The sequence below is a fragment of the Boleophthalmus pectinirostris genome, unplaced genomic scaffold (assembly GCF_026225935.1).
Source record: "Boleophthalmus pectinirostris isolate CB_2022bp ecotype Guang Dong unplaced genomic scaffold, ASM2622593v1 HiC_scaffold_2013, whole genome shotgun sequence".
Classification (NCBI taxonomy): domain Eukaryota; kingdom Metazoa; phylum Chordata; class Actinopteri; order Gobiiformes; family Gobiidae; genus Boleophthalmus; species Boleophthalmus pectinirostris.
Window position 1 is genome coordinate 1,854 of NW_026571157.1, and position 11,628 is coordinate 13,481.

The 11,628-nt window shown below is 46.5% G+C and overlaps 1 protein-coding gene across 1 annotated transcript; it reads left to right on the forward strand.

Moving 5' to 3' along the window:
- Positions 1-661: 661 nt before the first annotated feature.
- LOC129409984 (CST complex subunit CTC1-like) lies at positions 662-11,614 on the forward strand (the record flags this gene model as incomplete). The annotated part of the gene is made up of 6 exons (XM_055156862.1): positions 662-880; positions 4,453-4,552; positions 5,562-5,658; positions 7,014-7,233; positions 10,548-10,813; positions 11,483-11,614. Coding segments are annotated over exons 1-6 (866 nt in total), but the record flags the coding sequence as incomplete, so codon positions are not given.
- Between the last annotated feature and the right edge of the window lie 14 nt (positions 11,615-11,628).

Sequence of the window (11,628 nt, forward strand, 5' to 3'; positions counted from 1 at the left end):
CTGCAGCTCGTGTCAGTCACAGCCTCAAAACATCAACCTTGTGTTTTTGTCAAAGCTCGTTAGCTCCACCTACTGGAAACTATTACAACTTTATCTCCAGCACAATGGAGCCGTTTGAAAAACCCAGAAAGAAGAAAATATGAGGAGTCAGTGCCACATCAAAACATCCAAATCTAAAAACTCTTTCATTTATTCACACAACAAAACTCTCCAAATGTAAAAACCTGATCCAGAATCAATATTTACAAAGACATAATTCACAGTTACGACCTCCTCACATCAATCTGTGACGTTTCACTCCAATAAACTCATGATGCACTTTTCATTCACTTTCCTCTGTTACACTTCAATTCTTTTATTTATCTGTTTATTTCATCTTTATATTGTTTTATTTCCATCTGTGGTGAGATTTTAAATGTCTGACTTTTGTGTTTTTATTGTATTAATTTTTAAATTCTAAAAATAAATATATAAATAAAATATATAAAACACAGGACTCGGTGATTTTTTCAGTTTTTTGTGTTTATATTATTTTTACAGTCACAAGATGGCCGCCGCGGTCGCCATAACAACAGTGTCACGTGTCTCTAGTCTCGCCGACAGGGGGCGGGGCCAAGGAATGTGAGCCTCAAGAGCTTCCGTAGAGCGCGAACTGAAATAAACCCGGACTAAACCAGAACTAAACCAGGACTAAACCAGGACTAAACCAGGACTAAACCAGAACTAAACCAGGACTAAACCGGGACTAAAGCGGGACTAAACCGGGACTAAAGCGCGACTTCACCGGGTGTAAACAGGACTCGGGTCAGTCGGTTCTGGTGTCGGTTTTATGGCGGGTTTGACTCGGTTCTTGGAGCGATTCAGAGACTCGAGCGACGCGGTGAGTTTAAGACTCATTTATTTAATTTTATTCTATTTAATTTATTTCTATTCTGTTCAAGTTTATTTATGCAGCACATTTCAAATAACTTCAGTTGACCAAAGTTCTTCACATAAAAGTCAACAACAACAACAACAACAGAAGAAGAAACACATGTTCAGATGTCAGTGTAGTGAAGTTACTTTTAAAATGTAATCCCCTACAGATTACAGATTACACACACCAAAATGTAGTTTGTAACATAATCCATTCAATTACTTAATGTGAGTAATGTAATCTGATTACTTTGGATTACTTGATTTGTTGTAGAGAAACAAAGACGAGGAAATCTTCACATAAGAAGTTTTGTCTGATAAAAGAAAATAAAAAGTCCAAACTTTATTTAAACAAATTAAAAATATTATTGATAGAAAACGAAGAAACACAAACACGCAGCAGGATTTAGTCCTGGTTTAGTCCTGGTTTAGACCTGGTTTAGTCCTGGTTTTAGTCCTGGTTTAGACCTGGTTTAGTTCTGGTTTTAGTCCTGGTTTAGTCCTGGTTTAGACCTGGTTTAGTCCTGGTTTTAGTCCTGGTTTAGTTCTGGTTTTAGTCCTGGTTTAGACCTGGTTTAGTCCTAGTTTTAGTCCTGGTTTAGTTCTGGTTTTAGTTCTGGTTTTAGTCCTGGTTTAGTCCTGGTTTAGTTTCCTGCAGTGAGTGAAATCACCGGGGGGGGGGGGATTTAGCCCAAAAAGTGAAAACAGTAAAATCTCTCTGTGTTTAATCCATTTATTTATTTATCTGATTACTTTTCCTGGTCCTTTTTCATGTGTTGAGCTCAACACCGACTGAGTTGAGTTAAAAACATCAATCACTGGATCCAGAGCAGACGAGAAAATAAACTCACCCACAACCAGGAACACACAACAGATCCACCACAAACACACAACAGATCCACCACAAACACACAACAGATCCACCACAAACACACAACAGATCCACCACAAACACACAACAGATCCACCACAAACACACAACAGATCCACCACAAACACACAACAGATCCAACCACACACACACACACACAACAGATCCACCACAAACACACAACAGATCCACCACAAACACACAACAGATCCACCACAAACACACAACAGATCCACCACAAACACACAACAGATCCACCACAAACACACAACAGATCCACACAACAAACACACAACAGATCACCACAAACACACAACAGATCCACCACACAAACACACAACAGATCCACCACAAACACACAACAGATCCACCACGAACACACAACAGATCCACCACAAACACACAACAGATCCACCACGAACACACAACAGATCCACCACGAACACACAACAGATCCACCACGAACACACAACAGATCCACCACAAACACACAAACAGATCCACCACGAACACACAACAGATCCAACACACAACAGATCCACCACGAACACACAACAGATCCACCACAAACACACAACAGATCCACCACGAACACACACAGATCCACCACACACAACAGATCCACCACGAACACACAACAGATCCACCACGAAACACAACAGATCACACACCACAACACCACGAACACACAACAGATCCACCACGAACACACAACAGATCCACCACAAACACACAACAGATCCACCACAAACACACAACAGATCCACCACAAAACACACAACAGATCCACCACAAACACACAACAGATCCACCACAAAACACAACAGATCCACACAAACACACAACAGATCCACCACAACACACACAGACACAAACACCAACAATCCACTACAAACACACAACAGATCACCACGACACACAACATCCACCACGAACACACAACAGATCCACCACAAACACACAAACAGATCCACCACAAACACACAACAGATCCACCACACACACACAGATCCACACAAACACACAACAGATCCACTACAAACACACAACAGATCCACCACAAACACACAACAGATCCACCACAACACACACACAGAACACACACCACAGATCCACCACAACACACAAACAGATCCACCACGAACACACAACAGATCACACACCACGAACACACAACAGATCCACCACAAACACACAACAGATCCACCACAAACACACAACAGATCCACCACAACACACAACAGATCCACCACAAACACACAACAATCCACCACAAACACACAACAGATCCACCACAAACACACAACAGATCACACACACCACCACAAACACACAACAGATCCACCACAAACACACAACAGATCCACCACACAAACACACAACAGATCCACCACAAACACACAACAGATCCACCACAAACACACACACAGATCCACCACGAACACACAACAGATCCACCACGAACACACAACAGATCCACCACAGATCCACCACGAACACACAACAGATCCACCACGAACACACACACAGATCACCACAAACACACAACAGATCAACGATCCACCACAAACACACAACAGATCCACCACAAACACACAACAGATCCACTCACAAACACACAACAGATCCACCACAAACACACAACAGATCCACTACAAACACACAACAGATCCACCACAAACACACAACAGATCCACCACAAACACACAACAGATCCACCACAAACACACAACAGATCCACCACAAACACACAACAGATCCACCACAAACACACAACAGATCCACCACAAACACACAACAGATCCACCACAAACACACAACAGATCCACCACGAACACACAACAGATCCACCAAGTCCTCACTGAAGCTTTATTGAACTGTGAACCAGGGACGGACTTTAGATGAAATGTTCTTAATCGATCGTCGGAAGAATTAACGATCGATTATGGATGAATCATGAAGGTTTTTCTATTAAAATGATCATCATTATTATTACTATCTGCACTAATCTGCATCAATAAATTCAACTTTACGACATATAAACATAACGACTCTAGATCCACATCAGCTGTTTGACATTATAATGTGTTTAATTCAGTTTTGTTCAAATCTCACAGAAACAAAACTTAAAACCACATCACTAATTTACATAAACTAAAACAGGAGAGTCAAACTTATTTTGTTCCGGGGGCCGGATCAGAAAACTCATGTCATATAAACCTTCAAAATAACAATAAGTTCAAATATTTGTGCAGAGAAACACAAATCTATTACACAAATCTTTTTTAATTGATGAACTTTTTCTTTTACTAAATATTATAATATTATGAACAACCTGAAACTTTAAGAAAAATACAATTTCAACACAAAGTTTGAACATGAACTTGTCTGTAAACAGAACAAGTCCATTTTTGTTGTAAAATCCTGCACTCGGCTCCACTTTTCTCATGTTGGACATTTTTCTGATGAGGGTCACGGTCAACAGTCAAAACGATCGTCCTTTAAGACGTTTGGAAAGAGACAAGTCTTCATTTGTGCTGCTCTGGTGGGAGGGGCCACGTACAGAGACTCTGGAGACGCTGCTGTGATAAACACCACAGAAAAAAACAGGACTAAACCAGAACTAAACCAGGTCTAATCCAGGTCTTGTCCTTCTGGTCTTGCAGGAGACCCAGTGGCTTCAGGAGCTGTTTGGGTTCGTCAGAGCTCACCTGTGTCATGGCCCCGCCCCCTCAGGTGAGAGTGGTCATGGCCCCGCCCCCTCAGGTGAGTGTGGTTCTTGGTGGGTTTCTGGTGGGTTTCTGGTGGGTTCTTGGTGGGTTCTTGGTGGGTTCTTGGTGGGTCTTGGTGGGTTCTTGGTGGGTTCTTGGTGGGTTCTCGGTGGGGTATTGGTGGGTTCGGTGGGGTATTGGTGGGTTTTGGTGGTTTTGGTGGGTTCTGGTGGGTTCTTGGTGGGGTCTTGGTGGGTTCTTGGTGGGTTCTTGGTGGGGTTCTTGGTGGGTTCTTGGTGGGTTCTTGGTGGGTTCTTGGTGGGTTCCTGGTGGGTTCTTGGTGGGTTCCTGGTGGGTTCCTGGTGGGTTCCTGGTGGGTTCCTGGTGGGTTCTTGGTGGGTTCTTGGTGGGTTCTTGTTGGGGTCTTGGTGGTTCTTGGTGGGGTCTCTGGTGGGGTCTTGGTGGTTTCTTGGTGGTTCCTGTGGGTTTCCTGGTGGGTTTTGGTGGGTTCTTGGTGGATTCTTGGTGGGTTTCTTGGTGGGGTCTTGGTGGGTTCTTGGTGGGTTCTTGGTGGGTTCTCGGTGGGGGTATTGGTGGGTTCCGGTGGGGTATTGGTGGGTTCTTGGTGGGTTCTTGGTGGGTTCCTGGTGGGTTCTTGGTGGGGTCTTGGTGGGTTCTTGTGGGTCTTGGTGGGTTCTTGGTGGGTTCTTGGTGGGTTCCTGGTGGGTTCCTGGTGGGTTCCTGGTGGGTTCCTGGTGGGTTCTGGTGGGTTCTTGGTGGGTCTGGTGGGTTTCTTGGTGGGTTCCTGGTGGGTTTCTGGTGGGGTCTTGGTGGGTTCTTTGTTAGGGTCTTGGTGGGTTCTTGGTGGGTTCCTGGTGGGTTCTTGTTAGGGTCTTGTTAGGGTCTTGGTGGGGTCTTGGTGGGGTCTTGGTGGGTTCTTGGTTGGGTCTCTGGTGGATTCTTGGTGGGGTCTTGGTGGGTTCCTGGTGGGTTCCTGGTGGGTTCCTGGTGGGTTCCTGGTGGTTCCTGTGTGGTGATTCTTCTCGTCTCGTTCCGTGTTCCAGATGAGGTCGGACGGTCTTCAGCGTTGGATCTGAGTCTGGATCTGGTCCGGATCCTGCAGGAGACGTGTGTGTCCGGGTCTCTCCCTGTGTCCTACAGGTGAGTTCTCACCTGCAGGACTCACGCTCGTCCACCGCGGGACACTTTACACCGATCACACTGACGTCGCGCTGGGGGGTTCTACCTGTGTGTCTATGGCGTAAAGTTCAGCGGTCTTCAAACATCAGCAAACACTTTGAGATCATCTGAAACCTCCAGATTTAAAGAGACGTGTTCATGTTGAGGAGACCAGATGTTCTGCTGGAGCTCAGGTCAGTCAGGTCTGTGTGGTCAGACAGAGCAGTGCCTCAGTTAGCGTCACACCTCAGAGACCAGGTGAGTTCATCTGCAGAAGATCCATCAGCGTGAGAATCACAAACACATAAACGTCAGATAAACGTCAGGAGATCATCAGAACCAGACTCCAGAACTTCTCCAGGAAACAAAACCACAAGTCTGAGTGTCCACGACTTCAAACCCTCCTGGTCTGGTCCTGGTCCTGGTCTTAGTCCTGATCTTAGTCCTGGTCCTAGTTCTGGTCCTGGTCCAGGTGCAGAGGGGCAGGGGCAGGTACAGCATTTTCATTACAAAGCTGGGTCTGGTCTCAGTCTCAGTCTCAGGTCTTGTTTTGGTCTCGGTCTCAGGTTGGTCTCGGTCTTGGTCTCAGTCTCGGTCTCCGTCTCGGTCTGGTCTCGGTCTCAGGTTGGTCTCGGTCTCGGTCTCAGGTCTTGTTTTGGTCTTGGTCTCAGGTTGGTCTCAGTCTCGGACCTCGTGTCTCTGTGGTCTTGGTCTTGGTCTCAGTCTCGGTCTCTGTCTCAGTCTCAGGTTGGTCTCGGTCTTGGTCTTGGTCTTGGTCTCTGTCTTGGTCTCGGTCTGGTCTTGGTCTCGGTCTGGTCTTGGTCTCGGTCTGGTCTTGGTCTCGGTCTGGTCTTGGTCTCGGTCTCGGTCTCTGTCTCGGTCTCGGTCTCAGGTTGGTCTCGGTCTGGTCTTGGTCTCTGTCTCGGTCTCAGGTTGGTCTCGGTCTGGTCTTGGTCTCAGTCTCGGTCTCTGTCTCGGTCTCAGGTTGGTCTCGGTCTGGTCTTGGTCTTGGTCTCGGTCTGGTCTTGGTCTCAGTCTCGGTCTCGGTCTCTGTCTCGGTCTCAGGTTGGTCTCGGTCTGGTCTTGGTCTCAATCTCGGTCTCTGTCTCGGTCTCAGGTTGGTCTCGGTCTGGTCTCTGGTCTTGGTCTCGGTCTGGTCTTGGTCTCAGTCTCGGTCTCTGTCTCGGTCTCAGGTTGGTCTCGGTCTGGTCTTGGTCTTGGTCTCGGTCTGGTCTTGGTCTCAGTCTCGGTCTCTGTCTCGGTCTCAGGTTGGTCTCGGTCTGGTCTTGGTCTCGGTCTGGTCTTGGTCTCAGTCTCGGTCTCTGTCTCGGTCTCAGGTTGGTCTCGGTCTCGGACCTCGTGTCTCTTCAGCGTCTTCCCTGCGTCAGTCGTCTCTCTTGGACGACCAATCAGCATCGAGCGTGGGCCCGGGAGGCGGAGCTTATCCCTGGACTCCGCCCACTGCCCCGAGTGAAGCTGCTGCTGATTGGACGACTGAGCAGGGGGCGTGGCCCGGACCTCAGGCTGACGGACGCCACCGGAGACCTCACCTGTCAGGTACGACACCTGTCAGTGACCTCACCTGCCAGGTACAACACCTGTCAGGGACCTCACCTGTCAGATACGACACCTGTCAGGGACCTCACCTCTCAGGTACTACACCTGTCAGGTACAACACCTGTCAGGTACAACACCTGTCATGGACCTCACCTGCCAGGTACGACACCTGTCAGGGACCTCACCTGCCAGGTACGACACCTGCCTCACCTGCCAGGTACGACACCTGTCAGGTACAACACCTGTCAGGGACCTCACCTGTCAGGTACAGCACCTGTCAGGGACCTCACCTGTCAGGTACAGCACCTGTCAGGGACCTCACCTGTCAGGTACAGCACCTGTCAGGACCTCACCTGTCAGGTACAGCACCTGTCAGGGACCTCACTTGTCAGGGACCTCACCTGTCAGGTACAGCACCTGTCTGGTACGACACTTGTCAGGGACCTCACCTGTCAGGTACGACACCTGTCAGGGACCTCACCTGTGAGTGACTTTTTACACATTTTTATTCTCACAGAAAAAGTCTCAGGTTTTATTTTTATTTTTAAAACATTTTTAGTTTGAGAAAAACAAAAACACAAATAAATAAATAAATAAATAAATGATTCATTTTTTTCTGTTCAACAAAATTCAGCCCAAATGTTTGATTCAAATCACCTCGTCTGAAACTTTTAGAGCTCAAATCTCACACTAAATACTTTACTCGAGTACATTTGACAGGTACTTTAATACTTTTACTTCAGTACATACTTGAGTATTTATTTACTCTAATATTTGGTGTTTCACTCTGGTGTTTCACTCTGGTGTGTTTCACTCTGGTGTGTTTCACTCTGGTGTGTTTCACTCTGGTGTTTCACTCTGGTGTGTTTCACTCTGGTGTTTCACTCTGGTGTGTTTCACTCTGGTGTTTTCACTCTGGGTGTGTTTCACTCTGGTGTTTCACTCTGGTGTGTTTCATTTCACTCTGGTGTTTCACTCTGGTGTGTTTCACTCTGGTGTGTTTCACTCTGGTGTTTCACTCTGGTGTTTCACTCTGGTGTGTTTCACTCTGGTGTGTTTCACTCTGGTGTTTCACTCTGGTGTGTGGTGTGTTTCACTCTGGTGTTTCACTCTGGTGTGTTTCACTCTGGTGTGTTTCACTCTGGTGTTTTTCACTCTGGTGTGTTTCACTCTGGTGTTTTCACTCTGGTGTGTTTCACTCTGGTGTGTTTCACTCTGGTGTTTCACTCTGGTGTTTTTCACTCTGGTGTGTTTCACTCTGGTGTGTTTCACTCTGGTGTGTTTCACTCTGGTGTTTTCACTCTGGTGTTTTTCACTCTGGTGTTTTTCACTCTGTGTTTCACTCTGTGTTTCACTCTGTGTTTCACTCTGGTGGTGTGTTTCACTCTGGTGTTTCACTCTGGTGTTTTCACTCTGGTGTTTCACTCTGGTGTGTTTCACTCTGGTGTGTTTCACTCTGTGTGGTGTTTTCACTCTGTGTTTCACTCTGGTGTTTTTCTCTCTGTGTGTGTTTTTCACTCTGGTGTTTTTCACTCTGGTGTTTTTCACTCTGGTGTGTTTCACTCTGTGTTTCACTCTGTGTTTTCACTCTGGTGTTTTTCACTCTGTGTCTGTGTTTCACTCTGGTGTGTTTCACTCTGGTGTGTTTCACTCTGGTGTTTTTCACTCTGGTGTTGTTTCACTCTGGTGTTTTTCACTCTGGTGTGTTTCACTCTGGTGTTTTCACTCTGTGTGTTTCACTCTGGTGTTTTTCACTCTGGTGTTTCACTCTGGTGTTTCACTCTGGTGTGTTTCACTCTGTTTCACTCTGGTGTTTTCACTCTGTGTGTTTTTCACTCTGGTGTTTCACTCTGGTGTTTTCACTCTGTGTGTTTCACTCTGGTTTTTCACTCTGGTGTGTTTTCACTCTGGTGTGTTTCACTCTGGTGTGTTTCACTCTGTGTGTTTCACTCTGGTGTGTTTCACTCTGGTGTTTCACTCTGGTGTGTTTCACTCTGGTGTGTTTCACTCTGGTGTGTTTCACTCTGGTGTTTCACTCTGGTGTGTTTCACTCTGGTGTGTTTCACTCTGGTGTTTCACTCTGTTTTCACTCTGGTGTGGTGTTTTTCACTCTGGTGTTTTTCACTCTGGTGTGTTTCACTCTGGTGTTTCACTCTGGTGTGTTTCACTCTGGTGTTTTTCACTCTGGTGTGTTTCACTCTGGTGTGTTTCACTCTGGTGTTTCACTCTGTGTGTTTCACTCTGGTGTTTTTCACTCTGGTGTTTTTCACTCTGGTGTGTTTCACTCTGGTGTGTTTTCACTCTGGTGTTTCCACTCTGGTGTTTCACTCTGGTGTTTCACTCTGGTGTGTTTCACTCTGGTGTGTTTTCACTCTGGTGTTTTTCACTCTGGTGTTTTTCACTCTGGTGTTTTTCACTCTGGTGTGTTTCACTCTGGTGTTTCACTCTGGTGTGTTTCACTCTGGTGTTTCACTCTGGTGTGTGTGTGTTTCACTCTGGTGTTTTTCACTCTGGTGTTTCACTCTGGTGTGTTTCACTCTGGTGTTTCACTCTGGTGTGTTTCACTCTGGTGTTTTTCACTCTGGTGTTTCACTCTGTGTTTCACTCTGGTGTTTCACTCTGGTGTGTTTCACTCTGGTGTGTTTCACTCTGGTGTGTTTCACTCTGGTGTGTTTCACTCTGGTGTTTTTCACTCTGGTGTTTCACTCTGGTGTTTTTCACTCTGGTGTTTTTCACTCTGGTGTGTTTCACTCTGGTGTGTTTCACTCTGGTGTGTTTCACTCTGGTGTGTTTCACTCTGGTGTGTTTTCACTCTGGTGTTTTTCACTCTGGTGTTTTTCACTCTGGTGTTTCACTCTGGTGTGTTTTCACTCTGGTGTTTTTCACTCTGGTGTGTTTCACTCTGGTGTGTTTCACTCTGGGTGTTTCACTCTGGTGTGTTTCACTCTGGTGTTTTTCACTCTGGTGTTTTTCACTCTGGTGTGTTTCACTCTGTGTGTTTCACTCTGGTTTTCACTCTGTGTTTTCACTCTGGTGTTTCACTCTGGTGTTTTTCACTCTGGTGTGTTTCACTCTGGTGTGTTTCACTCTGGTGTTTTTCACTCTGGTTTCACTCACTCTGTGTTTCACTCTGGTGTTTTTCACTCTGGTGTTTTTCACTCTGTTTCACTCTGTGTTTTTCACTCTGGTGTGTTTCACTCTGGTGTGTTTCACTCTGTCTCTGCACAGCTCACACTCTGTGACACCTGCTGATGTCATCAGGTGGTGCTCCTCTGGGTTTTTAAAGGTTCTGACCCAAAACTGTTTCTGTTCAGGTCCCCGTGTGGTCTCAGGATCTGGACCAGGATCTGGACCAGGATCTGGACCAGGATCTGGACCAGGATCTGGACCGGGCCGTGTTTGTGCCGCACTGGAACTTCATCCCCCATGATGCACCGGGGCGAGGGCTGCTGGAGCTGGTACTTCCTCCTCTCCCGCTGTGCCCCGCCCCTCGGCTGCGGGGATTGGCCGGACCGACGGAGGGGGCGGGGTCTCTAAGTGTCAATCAAGCGGCGTCTCTTCTGCTGCAGCACCAGAGCAGGTCAGAGGTCAAAGGTCAGGGGTCAGGGGTCAGAGATCAGAGGTTCCATCAGCTGTGGAAACTCATCTGCTGCTCCACACACACACAACACACACACAATCACACAACAACACACACACACACACAATAACAACACACACAATAACAACACACACACACACACAATAACAACACACACACACACACACACACAACAAACACACACACACAATAACAACACACACACAATAACAACACACACACAAACAACACACACACACACACACACACACACACACACACACACACACACACACACAACACACACACACAATACACAACACACACACAACACACACAATACACAAACACACACACAATACACACAAACACACACACACACACACACACACAATAACAACACACACACAATAACAACACACACATAACAACACACACACAATAACAACACACACAATAACAACACACACACACAGTAACACACACACACAGTAACTGGGGTAATGTTCTGATCCTGTTGTAGTTTTATATTTAAGTTCATTTTCAGTGTTTCACTTTAAATAATTTTGTTAAAAACATTTTCTTCGTCCAGAGTTTCAGCTCCAACATGTTTATATAAATATGTTTTAAAATATAAATAAACTGAAACACACGACTGTGCCTCCTCAGGGCGCGCGGCCGAGGGCGTGGCGACGGCGGGCGTTTCCGTGGAGACGGGGGGCGTGTCTCGGTCAGGGGCGTGGTCTCTGCGGTCTGCCCTCTGCTGGACATCGGTGGAACAACGTTCTTCATTTTTCAACTGCAAAACGAAACGA